Genomic DNA, 27,243 nt, shown 5'->3' on the forward strand with positions numbered 1-27,243 from the left:
TTTACAAAATTTGAGATATGCCACCTGTATCTCAATGACATGTAGGACCCACATGAGTCAATGACATGTGGGTCAGGGTGGCATATCACAAATTTTGCAAAAGTTGTGTGGTATGGTTCAAATTGTCCCATATAAAAAATGCATTATCATTTGCAGCGTAAGGAAATCAAACTTAATATGAAATGCATTCCTCAGCACAAGACGGTAGATGTGTACATAGTGCTAACACAATCAGATGTAGAGTACATATACCATCCTAATTCTCAAGACGAAAAATACGTGTGTGTGTGTCTATATATATATATATATATATATATATATATATATATATATATATATATATATATATATATATATATATATATATATATATATATATATATATATAGAGAGAGAGAGAGAGAGAGAGTATCCTCCTATGTATAGTTTTATAGATCCTCCTACTTCTCGGCACGAGGAAATCGGCATCGAAGATTCATAGCATGCCTAGTGCCTTGACAATGCTAAGAACTCCAACAAACACCGCTAGCACAGATCCAACTAGCAAACATGTGCACTCAACCACGCTGATGAAAAGATCGTGTTGTCTAGCAAGTAGGGCAGTACCCAAGGCTGCAATTAGCCCTACCTCACGTGCAGCACATGAGTACCTGCATGAACATAAATATAAGTTAATCAAATTAGGGGGCGTTTGAGAGGGAAGTGAGTTGTAAGACCTCATTTACATGGCAAGCATTGAGGCCCATATAAATAAAACATTAATTAACTCTATCCATTTCCAAGATATAGTTAGTTTTATAAATAATTTCTGACACTATTCCAAAGCCAAGTACACTCATCCACTGTTGTTTAAAAATGTATTTGTTGTACTACAATGATGAGGAAAGTACTAAAATATCCACCGTTGTTTAAAAATGTACTCCCTTCGTTTCAGGTTATAAGACGTTTTGACTTTGGTTAAAGTCAAACTGCTTTAACTTTGACCAAGTTTGTAGAGAAAAGTAGTAACATTTTTAACCCAAGACAAATTTATTATGAAAATATATTTAATTATTGATGTGATGAAACTAATTTAGTATTATAAATATTACTATATTTGCCTATAAACTTAGTAAAGACATATCCGTAAGGTCGGTAAGGATACCAGTCATGGTAACTAATTATTTTAGTAAACAAAAACACTGAACAACAAACTCTCTAGATTAACTTGAACAAAACCACGAAAAAGTGGGAACAAACTCTCCAACGAACACTAACTTGTAGGACATAGGCTTGACATAAGACGTCGGGATATAATGATAAACACCCTGATGACGAGGATCATCGAGCACATCCTCGCCACGTGAACGACAATCTTCACCCTCTTGATCTCTATGGTTTTGGGTTGCTCGTCATCGCAATTCGAATCATCAAATCTCACTTTCTCTAATCTCGTCATATATAAGTCAGCCAAAGCGCCTACCACCTACGCACTAGACAAGCATAGCGCGACCAACCATGGCTAATAATGCCTACTTTCTCTAATCTCGCCATATATAAGTCAGCCTAAGCGCCTACCACCTACACAGACAAGCATAGCGCGACCAACCATGGCTAATAACGCCCCTTCTATCTTGCCCTCTCTGTACTAGACAAGCACAACGTGACCAACCGTGGCTAGTAGCACCTCCTCTATCTTGCCATCTCCGCACCGTCGTTGCAATGTTGCAACGGAGCGAAGCCCACAAGGGGCCAATGGGGGCACATGCCCTTCTATGCTAATAGAACAAAGGGTCCCTTATATAAATAGTTGATCTCCATGGTTGTGGGTTGCTCGTCGTTACCAATGGAGCTTAAGCTAAAATGGAGGAGGAACCTATGGAAATAAACATTAATATTTGAATAAATTGATCAAAGATTTAAAATATTAGGATGAGATAACTAATTTACCATTTATTTTGGTTAATTACAACACTTTGAGCTAACAAATATCACTTGAAAGAAAATAGATAATAGGATGACAAAAATGAATCCAAAATAATAATTAACAGATATGACACCTGAAAATAAACTTACACAAATAAATATAAAAAATATATTATCATTTGCAGTATAAGGATATCAAACTTAATATGAAATGCAATCCTTAGCACGAGACGTAGATGTGTACATAGTCCTAACACAATCAGATGTAGAGTACATATACCATCCTAATCCTCAACACGAGAAATACGTGTATATATAATCCTGCGTATAGTTTTATAGATCATACTTCTCGGCACGAGGAAATCAGGATCCGAGGATCCATAACATGCTAGTGCCTTGACAACGCTAAGAACTCCAACATACACCGCTAGCACAGATCCAACTAGGAACCGTGTACACTCAACCACGTTGATGCAAAGATCATGCTGTCTACCAAGCAGGGTAGCGCTCAAGCTGCAATTCACCCTACCTGACGTGTAACACATGAGCACCTACATGAACATAGATATAACTTTTTACTCTATATAACTTAATCAAATTAGGGGGCGTTTGAGGGGAAGTGAGTTGTAAGACCTCATTTGCATGGCCAGCATTGAGGTCCATATAAACAAAACATTAATTAACTCTATCCATTTCCAAAATATAGTCAGTTTTATAAATAATTTCCATGACACTATTCCAAAGCCAAGTACCCTCATCCACTGTTTGTTTAAAAATGTATTTGCTCGTACTACATAACGAGGAAAGTAGAAAAAATGTTAGTAGTACTTTACTACTCCATTCATTGCCCAGCTTATTTTGGTCCATCATTGGGGAGGGATCTTTCATTGCACGGCTTATTTTGGTCCATCATTGATTGGGGAGGGATCTGAGGAAAAGACATTGAAAGTATTTCATTTTATTCTCAATTTTTGCTAAACAAACTATTAATACTTGTACTATGCATATTAATCAGGAGATTATAAAGTATAAGGAGATTATTTGAGCCAGTGAACATATCATATTGATCATAACCATCATGATGTGCAGGGTAGTGGATATGTGTCTCACGACACAAAAGAACTGGTGTGCTGATTGGAGGAACAACTACAGGAACCCAAAGCACCTCAAACCACATATCCACCGAGACATCTCCGTAAGAGCAACTCCAGCAACCCCAAAGCACCACAAACCACATATTCACCAAGACATATTTCCGTAAGGTCGGTAAGCATATCCACCAAGACATACCTACGCACGATTCTTTGTAGACGAGCACATTGCGACCAACCGCGACTAGTAGCGCCTCTATCCACCAAGACATACCTACGCACGATTCTTTGTAGACGAGCACATTGCGACCAACCGCGACTAGTAGCGCCTCTTCTATCTTGCCCTCTCCGCACCGTCAATGTAGTGATGCAACGGAGCGAAGCCCACAAGGGGCAATGGGGGCATATGCCCCCTTAAGCTCATAGAACAAAGGGTGAAAGAAATAGTTGATCTCCATGGTTGGGGGTTGCTCATTGTCACCAATGGAGCTTAAGCTAAAGTGGAGGGGGAACCTACATAAATAAACATCAATATTTGAATAAATTGATCAAACATTTAAAATATTAGGATGAGATAGCCAATTTAACATTTGTAGACGAGCACATCATGATGCGATATGGCTAACGGGCGATCGATCGCCCGTGGCGCCCCTCTCCCCCTCTCCCTCTTCTCTACGTGGTTTCCTTTTTTGGCACCACATTACTTTCCCTTTTTAGTAAATTTATGTACATAAAGTTTGTACACCTCAAGTTTACACAACTAAAGTTTAGAGACCCAAAGTTTATATATCCGATTCAAATTTGAATTTGAATTCAAATATTTTTTATATATAGTATTTTTATACATCTAAAGTTTATACACCCAAAGTTTATAAGTCAAAAGTTTATATACCCGATTCAAATTTGAATTTGAATTCAAATATTTTTTATATATAGTATTTCTATACATCTAAAGTTTATACACCTAAAGTTTATAGACCGAAAGTTTATAAGTCAAAAGTTTGCATACCCGATTCAAATTTGAATTTGAATTATATCCGATTCAAATTTGAATTTGAATTATATCCGATTCGAATTTGAATTTGAATTCAAATATTTTTTATATATGGTATTTCTATACACCTAGAGTTTATAGACCCAAAGTTTATAAGTCAAAAGTTTACATACCCGATTCAAATTTGAATTTGAATTATATCCGATTCAAATTTGAATTTGAATTCAAATATTTTTTATATATAGTATTTCTATACATTTAAAGTTTACAGACCTAAAGTTTATAGAACCAAAGTTTATAAGTCAACAGTTTGCATACCCGTTTCAAATTTGAATTTGAATTTAAATTTTTTATATATAGTATTTCTATGCATATTTTTTTCCAACTTTGTTTTTTTATATTTTTTTAAAATTTTATGGTGTACTGTAGTAGGAAGAGAAGAAGAGGAGGAAGGGGAGGGACGGGTGATCGCTAAGAGGAGGGGGAAGCGACCACCCGCCCACTAGCAGTACCTCATGATGTGCAGGGCAGTGGATATGTCCCATCATGATGTGCAGGGTAGTGGATATGTGTCTCACGACACAAAAGAACTGGTGTGCTAATTGGAGGAGGGCACAAAAGAACTGGTGTGCTAATTGGAGGAGCAACTCCAGGAACCGCAAAGCACCTCAAACCACATATTCACTGAGACATCTTCGTAAAAGCAACTCCAGCAACTCCAAAGCACCGCAAACCACATATTCACCCAGACATATCTCCGTAAGGTCGGTAAGCATATCCAACAAGACATACCTACGCACGATTCTTTGTAGACGAGCACATCGCGATCAACCGCGACTAGTAGCGCCTCTTCTATCTTGCCCTCTGCGCATCGTGGATGCAATGATGCAATGGAGCGAAGCCCACAAGGGGCAATGGGAGCACATGCCCCCTCAAGCTCATAGAACAAAGGGTACCTTATAGAAGAAATAGTTGATCTCTATGGTTGTGGGTTGCTCATCGTCACCAATGGAGCTTAAGCTAAAGTGGAGGGGGAACCTACAGAAATAAACATCAATATTTGAATAAATTGATCAAACATTAAAATATTAGGATAAGATAGTCAATTTACCATTTGTAGACGAGCACATCATGATGTGCAGGGTAGTGGATATGTGTCTCACGACACAAAGGAACTGGTGTGCTAATTGGAGGAGGGCACAAAAGAACTGGTATGCTGATTGGAGGAGCAACTGCAGGAACCCAAAGCACCTCAAACCACATATCCACCGAGACATCTCCGTTAGAGCAACTCCAGCAACCCCAAAGCACCGCAAACCACATATTCACCAAGACATATCTCCGTAAGGTCGGTAAGCATATCCACCAAGACATACCTACGCACGATTCTTTGTAGACGAGCACATCGCGACCAACCGCGACTAGTAGCACCTTTCTATCTTGCCCTCTCCGCACCGTCAATGCAATGATGCAACGGAGCGAAGCCCACAAGGGGCAATGGGGGGCACATGCCCCCTTAAGCTCATAGAACAAAGGGTACCTTATAGAAGAAATAGATGATCTCCATGGTTATGGGTTGCTCATCGTCACTAATGGAGCTTAAGCTAAAGTGGAGGGGGAACCTACAGAAATAAACATCAATATTTGAAGAAATTGATCAAACATTTAAAATATTAGGATGAGATAAGCAATTTACCATTTATTTTGGTTAATTACAACACTTTGAGTTAACATATATCACATGAAAGAAAATAGGTAACAAAAATGAATCATCCAAAATAAGAATTAACAGATATCACACCTGAAAATAAACTTACACTAATAAATATAAAAAATGCATTATCATTTGCAGTGTAAGATATCAAACTTAGTATGAAATGTAATCCTCAGCACAAACGTAGATGTGTACATAGTACTAACACAATCAGATGTAGACGTGCACATTACAGTACGACTGTGTACATATACCATCCTAATCCTCAACATGAGAAATACGTGTGTATATATAGTACTATGTATAGTTCTATAAATCCTCCTACTTCTTGTCACGAGGAAATCGGGATCAGAGGATCCATAACATGTCTAGTGCCTCGACAACGCTAAGAACTCCAACAAACCCCGCTAGCATAGATCCAACATGATATAAAGGGCATTAAGTGGAAATCCTCTATGTTTAACTTTGAAATCAACTAGTTCTTGAGAGGATTTACAACATGTAGTTGAATAAATTTGGAATTCTTATAATGAAAAGGGTTCTAGTATTGACAAATGCGTTGGAGAATGCAAATGATGGGAAAAAGGCTAAAAGGATAGAACATGAACTGAGATGGTGAATACAAATGGAAAAAAAAGGTGGCAAATGAAGTATTCATATCAAGATTCGGATAGAGATGAGCCAAGAGAAGTTTGGAGTGGAGGGACTGAAGTTTTTGTGTGCTCCTCTTTTTGGCCTGATGCCGATGGATGCAGGTTTTCTACCCTAGCTTATTTGTAGTTCTTTTGGTAGTCGATTTGGTCACACCTGAACCAACGAGAATTAGGCCAACACCTTTTATTTTCTTTCTTGAACTTAATTTCTCTTAATACAATGATGCATAATTCTTTGCCGTATTCCCTGAAAATACTTTCACTGAACTAAAGTATATAAGAAGGAGAAATAGTGATCAAGCTAATAAATGAAACATGGTGTAATAAAAAAAACCATAAATAAACATGTGAGATGGTGATAAAAAGCAATTGTAACTATATAGCATCTCATCCCTCATGCGGAGAGAGAGATAACGGGAAGAGGGGTGTTTATAATAAGGATGAGTATGCATTCATGATAATCTTAACAACACTAAACAGCCTTGACTAACCTGGCCAACAGTTCTTGTGTGCACAATCCAGAGGAAGGCACTAAATCACTACATGTCAATCGATAGAAGAGACAAATACTTGGATGAGCCCCTACAATATGTCCACAGGCAAAAAAAGTTGACAGACTTGCTTAGGAGTACACCAAAAGCCAGATCAAGTAAATACAATCACCAAACATCTATTTTGTTTTGTATTTTTTATACAACCCCCTAATGGGAATAAACTAAGCATGTTCTTATTGATTTAGTTGATTGACATGGATGAGTCATTGAAATATTTGTTAAATATAAATTACTTTCCACTGAAAGTATAATAACAAAAACAAGGAAGAAGGTTTCCGCATGTAAAAGTACTAAAAAGATAATTCAATATGTATTCAAACTTTAGTAGTACCTCAAGAGACATTTCATCGAGCAGTTCTTGAGCACCAAAAACCTCTAATGCGTTCCTCCTCTTCCTTGTTCTCTTTGTATCCTTCTATTCTCTAGCCATAGCAGCAGTACACGGCATCACATACATCATGAGGTCATCACAGAGCAGAAGCAAATCAACAACAAATCAAAAAGAGCAATGCAGTGGCAGTAACATAATAGCAGCAGCAGCAACAACAACAAGGATACAAAGAGAACAAGGAAGAGGAGGAACGCATTAGTGGTTTTTGGTGCTGCAGCGGGACAGCAAATCGTCCCTACCAAGCAAAGCAAGAGCATTGAACTCATTTTTTTTAGCAGACGGTAGGAGCAACCGCATAGGAGTTGGCAAGGGATGTGAAGACCTGAAAAAATTTCAAAGCCTTGGCAAATCAGTTACAACAATTGTCAGGCGACTCAAGCTCGTGCTGCCAACTGTTGTCGCTACCATCTCTCCCCCTTTGTCTGCAGGAAACCGCCGCTATTGCCGCTACCATCTCTCCCCTTTGTCCACAAGAAACCGTCGCTATCCCCATCCTTTGCATATGTAGTGATACATGGATGGGGATAAACGGAAGACAATGGATCATTTTATAAGATTTCATCTCTTCCTCCTCTTATGGTGACGACGTTGCGGCCTGCTACCTAGTCCCGCTTTGCTCGCCCTAGGGTCGCGCTCGGCCCTCAACCCATGCTCACTGCGTTCCTTATGGCGAAGATGCAGAGTCGAGGACGACGACAGATCGACAGCACCGACAGCGGCGGGCAGGCGGCGATGTCGAGCGGAGTTGATGTGTAGCGGCCACAGCGCACTGTGTTGAGGGGAGGCGGCGACATGGGACGAGGTGACGGTGCTGGGCTAAGGCGCACAGTGGCGGGCCTGTTTGGCGAGCCGGCGACGGCATTGGATGGGGGATGACAGTGGCGACGAGCCACATGGGAAGGAAGAGGGGTGGTTCAAGGCGGCGACGAAGTGGAGGCGTGGGGTGCTCAAAGCAGGGAGGTTATCCATTGGTTTCACTAATCCATCTGCTAATCCAACTCACAATGTAGGTCGTTAGATGAGAGGATCCAACAGTTAGGAATGATCTGGGTATATTTTGTTAATTCGTTTTGACTTTTTCCGTAGCCAAACTTAACCAAGTTTTTTGATAACATATTTGTTTTGTATTAAAATGCTATGCTAACTTGATTAAACTTAAAGTTTGATTAGTCAAAATAACTTATAATATGAAACAACTTATAATATGAAACAGAGAGTACATGCCTACTAATTACTAATTGACTTACTATACTAGTAATATGAACGTGCTAACGCTACGGTGATATTTCATAAAACAATGGTGATAGACAGAAAAATAGAATCATGTTGAGAATCAAACAACTAATTATACTTGTTGCTCAAAGTATATTGATTTAATACAAGACTTCCTAATTCATAAAACCCATAAAACCCATTGCATGATCAGTTTCACTTGAGCAATCAAAGCGTAAGGATTCTTTGAAAAATAAAATCAACCACATACAACAGTAGTGGGAGACCATAGTTTACAGGGTCAATAATCATGTTTTCTCCTTTTCTAGCCTCCAAAGATAGGAACATTGATTCAATTGTTTTTAAAAGAGTAAAATACATGGCCGGTCCTTAAACTTGTAGGGATGTGTTATCTAGGTCCTCAAAATACAGATCCAAGTCCTAGAACTTGTCAAAGTGTGTCATCTAGGTCCCAAATCGTCACAGCTCCTCCAGGATCCTACATGGCACTGATGTGGCAATGCCACACGGACATGACATGGCATAATATTGAATGACAAATGAGACCCACTTAAAAAATTTTCATTTCCCTTTTTTATTCTCTTTTTTTTCCTTTCTTCTCCTTTTCTTGCTCTCACTGCAGCTATAGGCCACCGCTACACGGGTTGCTCAGGTCACAGAGAAAAGAGAAGAGAATAAAAGAAAAAAAAAAGAGAGAAGAAGAAAAGAAAAAAGGAAAAGGAAAATTTTTAAACGCCACGTCACGTTCGTGTGGCATGCCACATCAGCGCCACGTAGGATTTTGGAGGAGTTGTTGCGATTTGGGACCTATATGGCGCACTTTGACAAGTTCTGGGAGTTGGATCTACATTTTGAGAGTTTAGGGACTTAGATGACACACCTCTACAAGTTTAAGGACCGCCTGTGCACTTTACTCTTTTATTAAACTCCCAAGTTACTTTAGAAAGGTTGATTTTGAAGATCGTCTGATTTCTAACCAACATTTTTTAAGATGTTGGAGAGGTGGTTGAAAACCAGAGACATAAAAATTACATGATTTGGTACAAGACAATCAATTGTTAAGCATCCAAACTACCTTTCATCATGCTCAGAAGTAAAAGAGAGCTGAAACTCACAGATTCAGAAGTTTGGATCACTGAAGGCTGCAACATGGACTGTTCACTTCAGAAAAGAGTCGACACTTCAAATTTATCTACACTGACCACACAACCTAATAGATTCACCGGACACCAATCTAATGACATATATTTTGACAAAATATGTAGCAGAGAAAGTACTAATCATTCATAAATTACACCATGAACGTTGCTTACCACGTAGAGCAACAATCGACAGAAAGCCAAGCTTGCACTGTTTGTTTCCAGCTTCCTATAGATTTTCCTGTAAAACTATAAAACTGGTGAATTTTCAACACCAAACATGGCCAATGATATTTAATCATGAAAAATCGGTATAAATCTAACAGCCTCATCTTTTCACTTATGCTTATTAGCCAGAATTTAAATTTTCAACCTTAAATTTGGAATTGATTTTGGGTTTTTTTTTCATCGTAGTTTATTTTTTAGCCTTTGCTTTTAGATCGTTAAGAACACATACATAAAATTTTATTCACAAATTATTTTTCGTTTGCAAATAAGCCATTTGGCTTATTCCTCAAATAAGCCAAACAATGGGGCCGTAAAAGGCTAACCTCAATAAATGGAAATCTTCATTGATCATGATGAATAAAAAACATGACCAGAGCTACTACTATACATAAATTAAAACAATATTTTTTTATAAAAAAACACTACTAATTGGTGCATCCAACTCACATTAATAGATAACTCAGTACAAAAATAGGAACATTGATTCAATAGAATAAGATGCTAATAGCTCTCCCATCCCTAATCTCCCAAGTTACTTTAGGAAGGTTGACTTTGAAGATCGTCTGATTTCTAACCAACATCTTTTAAGGTGTTGGAGAGGTTGTTGTAAAACATTAAAAATTACATGATTTAGTATAAGACATTCAATTGTTAAGCATCCTGTCACGAACCAGGGGGCTGCTGGAACACCAGAGTCAGCTTCTGCTCCTAATCTCATACCATTTGTCGTGATCTATGAAGTAAAAATTGTCATTCAGATAATTAATATGAAGAGAGGAAACCTTATAATACCTTCTAGTGGCAGGCCACACAGTTCGCCTTCACCTCCACTTTTGCAGCAAGGTGGAAGTAATTTTACAAAAAATTAACCACTTTTGCAGCAAGGTGGAAGTAATTCTACAAAAAATTAACTAGGTTAGTAGAGCGCAGATGTTCAGTGCAAAATTACTCACCAGTTGTCTTCCCATAAAACAGAAAAAGTAGTTGAGCCTTATAAAATAAAAACTTTGATGCAGGGTGTTCAGCATTATCGGTGATTAGGAAATAGTTCCAGTTCTAAACCAGAGATCTACCGCTGTTTACAAACTGACCAAAATCAAATCTATGGAGCTTTCCCCGGAAAATTTAGAATGCATATGTTTTACACACTTTTTCAAGAACACACGAATGTACTGCATGCCCTTCATACAAAGAGGAAGATAGGGTTAGACATATCGTATTACTATATCTGAATAATAAGAGGATGATATAGTTAAAGCCCTTCATCATGCTCAGAAGTAAAATATAGCTGAAACTCACTGATTCAGAAGTTTGGATCACTGAAGGCTGCAACATGGACTGTTCACTTCAGAAAAGATTCGACACTTCAAATTTATCTACACTGATCACACAACCTTATTTCGCTGGACACCAATCTAATGACATATATTTTGACAAAATATGTAGCAGAGAAAGTACTAATCATTCATAAATTACATCATGAGCTATAAAAACACCATGAACGTTGCTTACCACATAGAGCAACAATCGACAGAAAACCAGGCTTGCACTGTTGTTTCCAGCTTCCTACAGATTTTCCTGCAAAACTATGAAACTGGTGAATTTTCAACACCAAACATGGCCAATGATATGTAATCATGGAAAATCGGTATAAATCTAAAAGGCTAACCTCAATAAATGAAAATCTTCATTGATCATGATGGATAAAAAAACATGATCAGAGCTACTACTATACATAAATTAAAAACAATACTTTTTGATAAAAAAAACAGTACTAATTGGTGCATCCAACTAACATTAATAGGTAACTCAGTACAATTAGCCCAGCAGCCATTTTTCCTAGCCACAACTTTCACCACAATGCATTTTCTACAATTGGCCTCATTTTTGTTTTGAAAGCAATAATGAGGACAGAAAACATTGGGAGCACAATTTAATTTTATGTCTGGAACAAATTACGACCTGGAAAAATCAGAAATGCATTTGCCGATAAAAAAAAAAAAGCCAGTGAAGTTGCAGCCAGGTATTTGCCATGCCGCTGCCATAGCCTAGCACTCTATAAGTATATGGCCAACAGAAATTGTAAACATAGCCTAGCACTCTGTAAGTATATGGCCAACAGAAATTGTAAATATCAATTAATTCAACAAGTATATGACAGTCAATACTTCCATTGTAGCCTAAAAACAAACATATAAGAAAAGAATGCATCGACGATTATATTCTCTAGCGTGTTCAGACTTTCGATATACATATTGACAAGGTCTCACATAAATTTGAAAGTGAGTATTAAACTAAGTTCATAAGTGATCTTAAAACAAGTAAAAGAAGACCATTTGGAGTGCGTCTTCTGGAACCCCTGATTGCCAAGCTTTGTAGCATGATTCTTCAAAGGAGCAATCAACTTCAAATGTCTGGTCCAAAATTTCCCCTCCTGATATTCATAATACATAGAAATTGTGTTCATCAAGGGATAAACCTAGTGAATTACTGTTGAAACACAGGAAACAAATTATCTCCAGAGCATAAGGCCAATCTCACAGATAGAGGTACAAAACCTTGATTAAGTCTAACATTCTACAGTGCGGACTCGATATGCACACATGACAGTCCATTTCTATTTTAGAGAGAAATCAAACTTCATGTAAATTTTCATTGATGTTGAAAATGAAAAATAAGCACCAGTTTACAATAATGCACATAGAATCTATGTTGGCAAGAAATAAATCATTGCAACGGAGAAGAAACCAAGCGTCATTACTATTTCCATACAAAAAAAGAGTTAGAGAAACATCAGAAATTCATTGAGTAGGACCACATCAATATCTTTATATTTGATGAATAATATCTTTACATTGTTAATGAAAGTACATCATATATATTGTGGTAAAAGCAGTTCTCAAATGATTTGCAAAAAAAGAAAAAGAAAAGAAAAGAAAAGCATATAGCACCCTCAAACTATCACCAACATGGCCTTGCATGACACACTTCCGATGTTCATGGAAGTATAGGCAAATTATCATTGGGTGTGCAATATACCAGCACCCTGAAGCACCATACATAGCCCTTGCACACTCTGGAAACAATTGATCCCAATAAATCCCAAAAGGATATGGGTGAAGTGATTCCACACTAATTAACAGAGTTGTATTGTATAAAAAACAAACAATAATCAATATTGATGCAGAAGTACTTAATAGCACCAATTGTGGTATACATGGTTTTGAGATCTGCAGTTAAATTACAGCAGTTACACCAATTGAGTTTCACAAATGAAAACAACAGACCTAGCTACAGTAGTACAGTGTACATCTAGTGTAAACTAAAATACAATCTTAAAATAAAATCATGTTTACCTTCAAGCCAGGGCAGATGGATTGAAATTCAATCTTTAAGATTCATAAAAATATTGCCCCTCAAATAATTCCTAGGGTGACAAATACATACTGTATACAGAACTAAAAAACTGGAGTCATTGGCTCACATCTTTTTTGAGAAGGTTGAACCAACTTAGGAGCAATTTAAGTAAACAATATTCATTCAAACTCATTTTCTTTTCTGAATCTATGACCAAAATAAACATGGTTTGTTGAAGTTTAGTGATCCAGCAACGGGAACAATATTTATCATATAAACGCACCTTAATGAGGACAAAGCTTGTGCCTTTCTTATGAGCTTCTCATATCAACCTGCCATACCACAAAAAAATTGCCATACAAATGATAAGGCCCTGAGCTTATTTATTGTCCAGACATAAGAAACAAAGAGTGATAGCTGATATGCATATATAGTTTAGTTTGAAACTAAAGAATGTAGAACCCAAAATTTCCTAGCACTGGAGAGGGGAAAAATGTACAGGATACTTCAAATTTTATATCACGCATAGAAAAACACAATATTGATAAAGATACTGAAAAATGGCAAGAACAGGAGAAGTTTTATACGATTTAAATATTGATAAATAATTGATGGTTAATTGAAAGTACTAAGAATGAATTAACTCAACATTCTGATAGTCCTGATCAGATTTGTAGCCTTATTTAGTAAATTTTAACTTCTTTGCTATGAGCAAGCATTGCCTGGTGGTTAAAGTCACAGATTGCACACCCGTATAAAAATAAACTGCAAAGGAGCAGCTTAAATACCTCAGTTCATTTGGTAAGTTTACTGTATGCTATATACAAGTGATCTCCAATATGGGACCTTTCATGATATCCAAACCTAAACAATTAAAAATCAGAAGCCTCCCAGTTAGCTCCTAGAAACCACAGTTCACAATAGTACACTGAAACAACACAGAAAAAGTTGCTCTTTTTTTCCTAAAGTAATTATTTAGTAAAAACTTGTAATGCTTCTTCTTTACACATTCCACAATAATTGGATTGTCACATGCTACAGCTAACAAATTCAGGGGAGTGTACATCTTACAGGACAAAGGGTCTACGGGAGCACTATTCATTACATGGTACAGTCGGCATGTAATATAACAGCTGTAATGATAATGACCTTATGATAGTAATGAAAAACAGATGTATACTTCAATGAAAAATCATGAGCAAGCAAAATAATGAATAGCACTAAGCATGGTTCCTCAATTTGTGCTGGCCACAAATGAATATGTCCATAAAATTCCTCAATTTCTCTCTCTCCCACAGTGAGGATGATAAGCTTCGCAGCAGTCCCTGAAAGTGAATTTTATGGCAGAAAAGGAAAAAAATCATAATTTGCCCTGAAAGCAAATGCAAAAAAGAGCCGATGTGTATATTATCATGGGTAAACATATATGACTATTCAGCTGAACCCGTTGTGTCCTGGAACTAGTTTTGCTGAAAGATTAGCTGAAAGATGGTAGTGTTGGTTATGGGACCTGGCATTCTTCACTAAAATTCCATTTAAGGTTTTATAACAGAGTAAAAAAACTGATGTTAGACACTATACTGAACCGATCACTGCGTTTGGCAAGCTGTACACCGAGCCAACCAAATGAAATTATCCATGTTGGCCATTTCAGTTAGCCTTTATGTACTTGAACAATAGCAACAGGAGCTAATGATCTACTGTCACATGGGATCCAAACCGCTAGGCAATTCAACCAGTCTTATCAGAAAGCTTCTCTTTATCATAGATTATACATGTTAGCAATTTCTGTTGCATATTCTCAACTTGGACGCATGCATCACATGTCACCAACTTGAAATGAGGATAAACAGGTCTTACCTTCACAACAGGGCATATGAAGAGGGGAATGGGATCAGTGCGGCGTCGTGCAATCTGGCGCAAAGAGGACCACCGTGGAGAGGCGACAAGCCACGTCACCGACGGAGGCAAACGGATCCAGAAGCCAGACGCCTCGTCGATTGCAGACTGCCGCTGCGCGCGGAGAAAGGGGAGTCGGCGATGGAGGCCGCCGCCGCGGAGTGGAGGTAGCTGTGAGGTGGGTGGCGGAGGGAGGCCGGCGCGAAGAAGGTGGCGGAGAGTCGGCGACCACGGGATGGAGGTGGTTGTGAGGTGCGCGGGGGCGGGAGATCGGCGAGGCGGAGGGACGGCAGCGTGGCTACGGCTCAGCCGCGGTGGAGGCAGCACTGGCGGCGCTTTGTCGAAGGAGATCTGCGGCGGCGTGTGAGAAGGAGAGAGGATTAGGGCGTGGAGGAGAGAGAGAGGCGCGGATCGGGGGATGCGCCAAGGGACGGAGGAGGCGAGCGTGAGGAAGGCGTCACGGGCGGCGGGGTTGGGATCACACGCAGAAAAGTAGCCGTTGGATTAAGATGTTACCGTTAGGTGGCTGAGAATCTGAGACGTACTCCATAAATTGTATACTAGGGCTGTGTTTGCAAGAGAAATTCCCAACCCCACTCCCTCGTTTTCTGCACGCACGTTTTTTAAATTGCTAAATAGTACGTTTTTTGTAAAAGGTTTTTATATGATAGTTGCTTAAAAAATTATATTGATCCATTTTTGAAAAAAATACATAATACTTAATTAATCACGTGTTAATGTACCGCTCTATTTTCCGTAAGTTGTTCTAGTTGGGAACTGGGAGCAGCGAACACACTCCTAGGCCGTGTTTAGTTCCCTTCAAACTTCCAAAAATTCTGTCACATCAAATATTTGGACACATGCATGGAGCATTAAATGTGGATGAAAAAACCAATTGCACAATTTGCATGTAAATTGCGAGACGAATCTTTTGAGTCTAATTACGCCATGATTTGATAATGTGTTGCTACAGTAAATATTTGCTAATGATAGATTAATTAGACTTAATAGATTCGTCTTGCAGTTTATAGGCGGAATCTGTAATTTATTTTGTTATTAGTCTACGTTTAACACTTCAAATGTGTGTTCGTATGCTTAAAAAAAATTGGCCAAAGAACTAAACACGGCCCTAGGACTGCTTATCCGTTGGCACGCTTGTACTCCCTCCGTCCCATAAAAAACCAACCTAATACCAGATGTGACACATTCTAGGACTATGAATCTGGACATACATTTGTCCAGATTTATTATACTAGAATATGTCAAATCTCATTCTAGATTCGTTTTTTGGGACAGAGGGAGTACTTGAGAAACTATCATATTATAATGTTTATTTATTCGCACAATTATACAAAGTGCATGTGTATATAATAAAAGTTATTTTCACCCATTACAAAGAACAAGCATCTGTTGGTTACTCATCCGTATCTAGAAAAGAAAAAACCAATAGAAATCATCTCCTTTTCTGTTGGATGTTTCTGGCCTACTCCTTCCCTTCTGATCCTCGTGCGTAGAGATGGCAACAGAGAATTCACCGTCGGGGGTCACATCCGTGTCCCCATCCCCGTGGTGATGAAATTTCACCGTCCCCGCCCCACCAACTACGACGGTGCTACATTTTACCCATCCTTGACCCCGCACGGTGAATTCATCCCCACGGTTATCCCCATCACCGCATGTGCTCATCTTACTTCGTCGCCGTCGAAGCTTATGGGAGAGGTCGAAGCCATGGCCAGTAGCCGACAAGGGAGAGAAACGGTGGGTGGCAGCGGATATGGGTCTAGAATAGGTCCCTAGCTATAGGACACGCAGGTCACCGCGAAAGAAGGGGAGTGGAGCACCATGCCTGCCCCCACCATCCCCGATGGTGATGAGTTTTGCACCATTAGATTCCCCATGAATGGCAGATACCATCCATCCCCATCCCTTAGGCCTTATTCGGTTAATCCCCTTGAGGGAGGGATTGGAGGGGATTTATTCCACACCTATTGTGGTGTGGAATTATTTCCTCTCAATCCCTTCCAATCATCTTCAATCCCCTCCAAACCGAACAATGCCTTAATGTGTGATTTCACTATGGGGAATCGGTGATCGGGTCCCCATTGCCATCTCTACTCGTGCGGCCCATCCGGCATGCCTCCGTTTCAGGCCGTGGCCTGCCTCATGCTGACTGGTATGGCCAGGATCCACCTGTCACTCATTCCCCAACCTCTAGTTGCTCTCCCTCCCGAGCCGGCCACAATGCCCACGTCGCTACCAAACCCGCGTGCCCTCGCTACCTCCCTCGTTGCCACGTGCTCCACCTCTTCCCACACTCGTCCTGCAGAAAACAGCATGGATTCGAGCCCCCACAACCTCCGTGAAGTCCGAAGCTTCCTCACCGCCGTCGCGACGGCTCGGCCTATAAAAAGCTCCCCATTTCCGCTGTTGTCCACCACCTACGGAACATAAAAAAAAAGGCTGGGGTAGAGATGGGACGGGCAGGGAAGGAAGCAGATGGATAGGGTTGGGGGTAGGAGAGGAAGGGATAGATTCGGTTGTTTTTTGGAAAAACCCTTGTGTTTTTCATGTTTACAGCACTACCCCTAAGAGCAGAATGTTCTCTTCTTTGTGTCGCATTTCTGTAAAAATTAGGGGTGTTTTCTATAAAACGGAATATGGTGTTAGTCGGTGGGAGGACGTGCGCGCTATTCCGTCCAAACACGAGGACTTTTTTGCATAAACACCACCACGCGGCATTTACTACGAGAAAGGTTGTGTGTGGCGTACATACAGGACAAGACCGGCACAACCGGTGGAGGAAACAACGAAAAAAAATCATGACACCCAATTGAGGAGCTTCTGCACCTGCAAACTATATGGGACAACTACAGAGGAGCCAAAAAAATTCCAAAAAAAAGGAGAAAAACGATAGCTTTAGGGATTTAACATATTAAAGATTTCATCCAAATTTCGTAACTAATTCAAAACGATTTTACTATATACTAAGCGATTTTGGTTGGATGGTAGTAGAAGGGTTTTTTTAATAGGACTAAAGTAACCGAGATAAGCGATTTTGTTTGGATGAGAACAAAAAAGATGTGTTCCATTTAATCGAAATCTCTTAATATTTTTGGGACGGAGAGAGTGTATGTTGATAAATTTTCTCTTCAAACTTAAAAAATCAAAAACAGTGTAATTGTAATTTTAAAAAATAATAATTGGTAAGAAACTTTTACCTATTTTTAAACCATCAGATTTATTTCAAGATCCATGCAAAATTGTGAAAAATATCATAGCACACAAGGTGAGGAGATTTGGTCTCGCAGCCTTCACTTTAGGAAAATAGCATGTTATCCTTGGATATACAAATTATATTATAGTTACATATAATTTACAGTGTAATTACACTATGATTATTTTATTTACATCTGGTAAATTTTAGGGAAAAATTTACTATAAAAATTTTATGTAGCTAGTCTTAATTCAAAATTCTTGGTGTAGGTATGAACCGTTCTACTATTTCTTTTTCTTGGGGGGTGTAATCCTGTACGTTGATTTCTATCGGACGGCGTAGATAGCATCCGCTGGAAACTTTGCCGCTATTAACCGAGCCGAGCCGCCCATTCTCCCGCTGCTGCGCTTCCGGCTTAAACCCTAGCTCTACGGCCGCCGCCGCCTCCTCCTCCATGGCGAAGCGCAAGCAACGCAAGGCGGCGACGGAGCAGAAGGTAGAGAACCACGACGAGGCTACTGTCGCCGCGGAGGTGGGGCCCGAGAATGACGGGCACACGGCGCACGCCGCCGAAGAGGCTGCGGCCGCTGAGGAGGGTGTCGAGCGCGAAGGAGGAGGCGAGGGCGGCGCGGAGGGGGAGGAGGGCCCGGACGCTGCAGCCAGGGGAGGTGAGGAGGGCAAGGAAGAGGAGGAGAGGGAGGTGAGCTTTGACGAGCTTGGCTTGGACGAGCAACTGAAGAGGGCTTTGAGGAAGAAGGGCTTGGACAAGGCCACCCCGATCCAGAGAGAGGCCATCCCGCTCATCCTGGTGCGTGATTTCTGGCATCCATGCTTTGTTTTTTTTTTGCTTTGTTTTGTTGAATTACTGGAAATATTCGTCGTTAATATCCAATTATTAGTGTTTCAATGATTGATTACTGCATTTGTGATTTAAGCCCTCTCTCCGTTGTGAGAAGATTAAGCATGGATAATGTGATGCCATTGTGCAAATTGTTGTGCCGTTTGCATATTTGGGTTGTCTGCTTTGTCTGGTGAACCTTTTCGATTAGTTTTGCTATATTTCTACTGTTTGTCAGGGGCAGACATGCTAAGTTTAAGTTATTTAGAAAAAAGGGACTATCTAAAAAAACTGCCGCAAGTTTTTTAAGGGAAAAACTTTCAAATCTAATTATAGTATAATTGTAATATAATTCTGATATAGTTACATTTGCATGTTTTTTTCCCAAAAAACTTGCGACGTTTTTTTAGCAATTCCAGCAGACATTCAGGTTTTCAATAATTTGTGCAACTGACGAATAGTGTAATACTGTGATTTCAGGAAGGGAAGGATGTGGTCGCTAAGGCCAAGACTGGCTCCGGAAAGACCTTTGCTTACCTTCTCCCTATGCTGCATGAGCTATTGAAGTTGTCTGCAGAAGGGCGTATCCGAAAATCTGCTCCAAATGTTTTCATCCTTGTGCCAACTCGCGAGTTATGCCAGCAGGTATCACTCATCTACTTGTTATGAGATGAGATGATTTTTGTGGGCAGTTTAATATTTATTATTAGCTATGACGTATGAGTAGTTCAATGATCTATGTCAAGTTGAGGATTAATTCTGAATTCATAGGCTACATATGAATGGACATATGAGTATATCTTTTAATTTAATGGCAGACCCTCATACTAGTCCTTTGGTTTATTTTTTAATGTACTGCATTATATGGTCATAATCCATAACATCTATGTGATTGTTTATTTGAATTGCTTGTGGTAGGTTCATAATGAGGCATCATCTCTCCTTGAATTCTGTACATCCAAATTGAAGGTTGTGCAAGTGAATGCAAGCATGTCAGACAAAGATATTGTGAGAAGTCTATCTTATTCTGTTGTTATTTTCTGTAAATAATATTCGTGTTTTTCGTATGTATGCTGGCAAACTAACTTGTTTCTTACTGTTGTTTGCAGAAAGTTGCATTGTCTGGCCCCCCTAATATCCTTGTTACAACTCCTGCTTGTGTTGCATCATGCATATCAAAGGGCATTATCCGTGGATCATCTATCAAAGAATCACTATCAATGATGATTCTAGACGAGGTGCAGTTTATTTGCCTTTTCATGATTTATTTTAGTTTGATACATATCATCAATGGCTAATTTGATAAGATTTTATTTCCACAAGGGATGATAATTTTCTTTATACATAAAAAATATGGCTGTTTAAACTGTGTATGTTTCTACATTTTGGCTGTCGTGCCCTTCCTCAAGTTAAACAAAAAACTTTTGTGATTATTTTAAGTGAGTATGGAGTTTATTTTGTATGATCACATAATGCTGACATTGACATGTGCCGCTGCAACAGTGTGAAATTTGCTATGGTGTTGAAAATTTCAAGAACATTTTGACAACTAATATGCTGTCTTACTCTCTTAGACTGTTGTATATTCAAATTTGACACCTTTTCTGTGTAATATTATACTAAGTTTCTTTTGAAGGAGGTACTAATCCATTAATGGTTAGTTCTCAGGCTGACCTCCTCCTATCCTATCGTTGTGAAGATGACATAAAAGCTCTCGTTCCACATATCCCAAGAAGCTGCCAGTCCATCCTGATGTCTGCAACGTCAAGGTGAAATTTGGTTCCATCTTCCTTCCTTTTCTTCAATTGTTCAATTGTTTTGATTTTGCAGTTACACGATTTGGTTGTTCTGAGCATCAACATTTCAATCGAATGGATGGAACCTGTAATTTAAATAACCAAAAATTGGGACTTTTCTGTTTTGAATTTTTACCATACTATTCCAGCATGTCTGTCATTGCATCTGTTGATGAGATTTTGCTAAAAGTCAACCTGGAGGTTGAATCCCCAATATTGCTGCCCTTGAGTTGGTAGAACACTGTTGTAGTTTGATGTTCCCTCCTTGCCCTTGCTTCCATTTAGATTTCATATATTTGGTCTGATAGTAACGTTGACTTCTTTTTACAGCGCTGATATTGAGAAACTGACTAAGCTACTTCTGCACAACCCTTTTATTCTGACCCTTACGGAGGTTGGTCATGCGAAGGATGATTTGATCCCAAAAAATGTGCAGCAGTTTTGGGCAAGTACTTTTTCCTGCATTTCAGACAATCATCCTTTCAGTCGTATCACTGAAACATATTAAGATCCCTCTTGGATATCCATAGATTCCCAACAAACATTTAAACAACCTATGGTTTCATGTTCCTTTCTAGTATTTTTTCTGGTACAATTCTTTAGTGGTGATTATTTTTGCCCTGCTGATTTCCCCCTAAGCTTTCCTGTAGTAGCTTGTATATCATGTACTCCTATTCAATTTTGTCCACAGATATCATGTGATGCTAAGGATAAGATGCTTTATATCCTTGCACTCCTGAAGTTGGAGCTTATTCAGAAGAAAGTTCTCATATTTGTAAACTCAATTGACTCGGCATTCAAATTAAGGCTGTTTCTGGAGAAGGTAAAATGGAACCACTACCTTACAGTAGTCAATAATTAAACACGTTTGATGATTTGGTTTCTTAATTTGTTGTCTGTAATTTTTTTTCCATTGTTTTATTTCAGTATGTTAAGTGCAGTCCAAACCTTAATTTTAGGCCATTGTCTGATTGCTGTCTGAACATAAATCAAAGTGAAAATGTTGTGCTAGTCTAGAATACTTGGTACAAGAGTGTCGAGTTTTTGAAGACTCCATGGTAAACAGATAGTTATGGGGCAGCATGTCAGGATATGTTTCTGTTGAGTCTGTAGAATGAATCTAAGTGCTAGATTATTGGACACTTGAAAACTTTCACAAAATACTGAATTTGGAACGTTACTTTATTTAATCTTAATTGCATGTACTGGAGTAAGAGTGTATAAAGTACCGTGGACTGAAGTTAAACAGGCCAGTGCCTTGTCTTTGATTGTCATATTGGGCATGTTATGGCTCCTCGCTATGATATTTGTTACATTATTTCTTTGTGTTACTTTTTTCTGGCAGAATTCTTTGTCCAACAATTATCTTCCTTGGTTCTTGCATCATTTTTTTAAAAATAAATATGCTTATTGATGAATAATTTATCCTTATGGTGGCTATGTTGTACTTTTACAGTTTGGGATAAGATCTTCAGTGCTAAATGCTGAATTACCACAAAATTCACGCCTCCATATCATTCAGGTAGCATATCCACAGTGCACGCTCTTATTGCTGCTATTGTGCTTTATTATTACATAATTGATGATAATTCCCACTGAATATATCTTTCTCTTTCAAATGTTTGTTGAACAAGTAAATCGCTTACCTATGTTTCCATAGTTTTTCATCTTATTTTGGATTATCATAATCTTTAGGGAAACTGAATCTGGTTCAGTTATATTTAGTTTTTAAGCTTACCAACATGTCCACATCAAAGAATTTCCAGAACAAAAAGTGAGTGGGCTCCAGGAAATGTTTAGGCTCTAGTGTTCTAAAGAAGTCTGAAAGAATATCTTCTTGCGTTGTCCTACCGATTTAAACTATTATCTTTCTTTTAGGCATTCAATGCTAGGCTATTTGATTATCTGATAGCAACGGATGACAATAAGTCTAAAGAGGAGAGGCAAGCCAATAAGGTAAACAAAAAGGATTCTAGGGTGTCACGCAAGCAGTTGCAGCAAACTTTAGATGCTGAATTCGGTGTTGTCAGAGGAATTGACTTCAAAAATGTATTCACGGTAAGTTAATATATTGATATATGCAAGCATGCCACCAGATCTCATTGTGGCCAGAGGGTAACTTGAGCATACAACTGTTTGACATACTTTGCTATCATTTTGTTTTAAAATAGTATTTTATCTTGAGCCTGATGGTAAATTATTTGTTATTTTTATAGTTCCCATTCGACCTTTTGTTTCTGAAACAGGTATTCAGGTTGCAGGATTGATATTCTTTTATATTTGGCCTTTTCTTTAGGTAGTTAATTATGACATGCCTCCAGATCCTGCTGGGTATGTTCACAGAGTAGGAAGGACAGGGAGAGCAAATAAAACTGGTGCATCCATATCGCTTGTAAGTTCACCATTTTATGTGGCTCAATAAAAAAAAAAATCATCGCAGAGATAGCTAACTTGTTTTATAGATCCTATCTGTTATTTATTTATTCCTTTGGTTTGGTGTTGGACCTTTTCAGGTTTCACCAAAGGAGAATGGCATTTTTGAAGATATTGAAAATATGTTGAAAGATGTTGAAAATAGAGACACCAGTTGCATTTCACCTTTCCCATTACTTACAAAAAATGCCGTTGAGTCTTTACGCTATAGAGCTCAGGTATGGAGCATATTACAATGGATAATCTATTCTTTTGTATTAAAATATGTTTTCAATTGGTATTTTTGCCTCTATTCAATATGGTGTTAGAATTGAGCATTAGCATTAAAAGAGAAGTTAGGCATGGAGAATCTCTTTGTTTAGTAGTACTAGTATGAGTGGTAAACTGGTATTCCAGCCAGAACTCCCTATTTTCAGAGCGGTTTCTTGCTAGTAGATATATTGTTAGTTGTCAAAACATAAACTTTTGAAACCAAAGACTGGTCCACTTTCTGAAACTCTGGCTAGGCATTGGTCGAGATATATTCTATAGTCACCACTGACTAGTAAAAGGACGAAAGCTCATCTGGTAATGCACTATGTCACCTCTATCCAACTGTAGGCAGCAATGGTTTTATTTTCCATATATGGCTACTGGTTTTATATACTTGTTATCTATTTATCGCCAATTCCATGCGTCACAGTGCCCCATTTTATGCTCTCGGTTATTTTTACCAAATTCTCCTCTCTTTTTGGCCTAATCCTGTTAGTAAACATTTAGGTGTTGTGCACGGATCTCTCTTAGCATCGTCGTGAGACTCTTGTTGTACAGGGTCACTCCCATCTAACATGAAATATAGCCAAAGATATTTCTACTTTTTTTTAGTCTTGGGCCCTCCATATACCTTGTGAGGGTGTCATCTGTTTTCTGTAATACAATGCCTGATGTGCCTTTTAGCTTAAGAGGGTTTTCATGACCAAAGCTGTTGGGCTAATAGTAATCTGGCCATGTTTTAACCATATTATTGCTCCTGGAGTGCAACATTATGTTGGCTACTGTTCATTTTGCAACTCATATGTTTATTGAGTTTATTTGTTCATGAATCTTGATAAATCGTACTACTTGGTAGCTATTTTTTGTTCTTTCTTTTGTTAGAACATGCAAGAGCCTCCCATTTCATCAAGACATCTGGTAGCTAATGCCAATTGACACATTTACAGGATGTTGCCAGGAGTGTGACAACCCGTGATATAAAAGAAGCACGTCGCCAAGACATAAAGAATGAAATCCTCAACTCTGAGAAGTAAGAAAGTGGTTGATCATTAAGCAAATGCACATGTCATGGGGATAACTGAATCTCATGCAAAAAAAAAGGGAACATGAATATAGCCTTGCTTGTTTAATGTTTAGAGCTTCTTAGCAACTTTCTTCTGCACTATGGGTGCCATGTCATCTTTTCCAAAAAAAATCAAAACAAACATTTCTTTTTTTACATAGAAGGAAACACACAAGACATCAATTGTTTATTTACTTTTCATACATTTACTAGTCATTTTCTGCCTCATGCTTTTCTTCTAATAGTGAAGCTATCTCTTGTCATCTTAGGTTGAAGGCTCATTTTGATGAGAATCCGAGAGACCTTGGTTAGATTCATTTTGTTGAGAACTTTTCTACTATTGAACTTGCCTAAATTAATGGGTGTACTGAATCTATTTCTTCTTTCCAGATTTGCTCAAACATGATAAGTTATTGAGCAACAAGGAAATCCCTGCACACCTACGTGATGTCCCTGAGTACCTAATTGATCCCACAACAAAAGAAGCAAGCAATGTAGTCAAACTTTCAAGGGCTGCTATGGATATCGATAAGCCACGGAGGAGGAAAAGAATGGGATTCAAGGGAGGATCTGGCAGAAGTAGTGATCCCCTTAAGACTTTCTCTGCTGAGGTACATCCATTCATTCAATAACTAAGCAAAAATTAGGTTGAAAAGATATTGCAAGTTTGCAGCTTACAAGGTCATAGAATAATCATACTTTTATTTAACTGTTACGAACCTTTTAGCTCTACTTTATCGGTGGTGAGATATTGATGCCATGGATACTAGATTCTGTCACAATTTGAGAGTGCAGTTAATTACGAAAAGTCACGGTTGAACTGATTTAAGATATTGTTTGTTTAGCTATCTTTTTTCTTAATATAGTTGCAAATGTGTTAAAAATATAGTTGCAAATGGATGCATTATTCCAGCTACATATGAGGTGAAATGTGGTATGACAACTCTGGAAAATTAATGAGCAAAATTTCAAAAACACATTGCATTTGGCCAAAGTACCACAAAACCTTAATTTCAAGCCACAGCTTTAGAGACTTCACATAACTATGTTAAGCATTGTCGTCACATCCAAGGGGCAGGTCCAATGAATCATTCCACAGGCCTGTTTCTTTTTGTTGTGCTATTTTGAAATTTCATCATGACTAGCAAGAGATAGGGTGAAACGCTTTGAATACAGTATGAGGCGGAAATGTGTATAATCACTCTTCCATTCAGTCACTCTGCCACCTAGTCATGCTGGTGTTTCGATTTGTCTGTCATGGTAATTATCCTCTATGTAAACAAACAAAAATGGGATAATCTTGTGATGTCAGGTGTGTGGGTCTGGGCTTCAGGTCCTATGGAAACATGGCAGTGCTTAAATGCAGTGGTTTAGTGAAATATGCAAATGGAAGTGCTGTTCGTTGTTCCTTGAAAGCGTACTATTTGTGGTAATAAAATATTTACAAAAGTAGCATGAATTTTTTGGATTTACTTTGGATATATTTACATAAATTCCATCTCTTTTCCATGACAATTTTAAAAAGACGCACAACATAGCAGCCTCAAATTGAACCACTATACTTTGGATCTATGAAGCATCAAATATTTCAAAGTTCAAATGAGCTTTTGTTGATTAGAGATATTAGCAATCAATCTATTATATGTGATTACTGATCAGTTATTCCGTCTGGCTGCAACATGATGCTTCCACGCTATTGACTCTTGTTATTCTGATCTCCTGTTTGCTTCTAGGGGAAATCACGGAGGCGAGGGAGGAAGGAAAGAGACGGAGAACAGGATAGAAGAAAGAGGAAGAAGGTGGAAAGCTAATCTTTTGTGAAGCGTTCACTGCCAAGTGCGCACAGTTTTGTAGGTTTCTGGTATCTCGTCCTGTAACTTTGTAGCATCTCCAGATATAGGGGGATAACAATGTCAAGCTTTACTGAATGCTGCGTGTGCTATGCTATGCACACCATTATATAGACAGACGAGTAGAGAGTTTGTTTAATTTCAGTTCTTCTAGAGGACGTGCATATTGCCATTCCTCTATTTATTCGAGGAATATCAGCAGAAAACTATGTTTCAAGATTTTTGTTGTATAAAAAATTGCATAAAAAGGTGATGTTTTCAGGTTAAGACGGCTCAAGTAAACTCTAGAGAGAACGCTGAAGCTCTAGAAGAAGAAAACCGCTGTATAGAACTCTATTCAGGGCTATAGTTATATTTAAATTGGAAAAGAAAAACAAAATAACGACCATAGGTGAGTTCATATACAGTTGACTGCAGATTAATGAAGGTCAGTTGCCACTTGGTAACATACTGGCATGATCATTCGAAGGCGATTAGGAGACTAGACGAGGAAAGCCGTTGACAGAGCATGATTTATATCTTAACATCAACTTCTTTTTTGAATGGATAACATCAACTTCTTGCTCTTATTTGAGATAGTACTATTCTATTCCATTTCCGAAATGAAATCAAGATCCTATATTGACGTCTACCTGTGAC

General features: G+C 38.5%; 1 protein-coding gene and 1 long non-coding RNA gene across 51 annotated transcripts; one reads left to right on the top strand and one right to left on the bottom strand.

Moving 5' to 3' along the window:
* Positions 1-374: 374 nt before the first annotated feature.
* On the bottom strand, positions 375-15,611 carry LOC127767438 (uncharacterized). 50 transcript variants are annotated; one of them, XR_008016420.1, is made up of 14 exons: positions 15,120-15,611; positions 14,048-14,584; positions 13,543-13,591; positions 12,236-12,336; positions 11,415-11,480; positions 11,202-11,278; positions 10,574-10,799; positions 9,849-9,915; positions 9,651-9,745; positions 7,243-7,333; positions 6,849-6,939; positions 5,102-5,612; positions 4,503-5,028; positions 659-3,509 (listed from the first exon to the last, which is right to left on the bottom strand). It is a non-coding gene; the product is annotated as an uncharacterized LOC127767438 (long non-coding RNA). The 50 variants fall into 50 exon arrangements; XR_008016429.1 differs by having other exon boundaries at positions 11,202-11,283; XR_008016439.1 differs by lacking the exon at positions 11,202-11,278.
* Positions 15,612-18,783: 3,172 nt separating this feature from the next.
* LOC127766809 (DEAD-box ATP-dependent RNA helicase 16) lies at positions 18,784-26,871 on the top strand. Its single transcript, XM_052291960.1, has 14 exons — positions 18,784-19,180; positions 19,691-19,855; positions 20,129-20,218; positions 20,320-20,448; positions 20,879-20,979; positions 21,337-21,451; positions 21,698-21,829; positions 22,463-22,528; positions 23,303-23,398; positions 23,520-23,657; positions 24,639-24,721; positions 25,024-25,061; positions 25,145-25,365; positions 26,488-26,871. Exons 1-14 carry the CDS (start codon positions 18,827-18,829, stop codon positions 26,563-26,565), a joined length of 1,806 nt encoding a protein of 601 aa, XP_052147920.1. The 5' UTR covers positions 18,784-18,826; the 3' UTR covers positions 26,566-26,871.
* Positions 26,872-27,243: the final 372 nt, after the last annotated feature.

This window comes from Oryza glaberrima, chromosome 3, assembly GCF_000147395.1.
Source record: "Oryza glaberrima chromosome 3, OglaRS2, whole genome shotgun sequence".
NCBI classification, from domain to species: Eukaryota; Viridiplantae; Streptophyta; class Magnoliopsida; order Poales; family Poaceae; genus Oryza; species Oryza glaberrima.

What these genes read in the sequence shown, in the direction of transcription:
- LOC127766809 (XM_052291960.1), top strand. Translation starts at nt 18,827, where the DNA reads ATGGCGAAGCGCAAGCAACGCAAGGCGGCGACGGAGCAGAAGGTAGAG. An exon ending in GCATGTCAGACAAAGATATT is followed by an intron (nt 20,219 to 20,319) that starts GTGAGAAGTCTA and finishes TGTTGTTTGCAG; the next exon opens with AAAGTTGCATTGTCTGGCCC. An exon ending in CTGGTGCATCCATATCGCTT is followed by an intron (nt 23,399 to 23,519) that starts GTAAGTTCACCA and finishes GGACCTTTTCAG; the next exon opens with GTTTCACCAAAGGAGAATGG.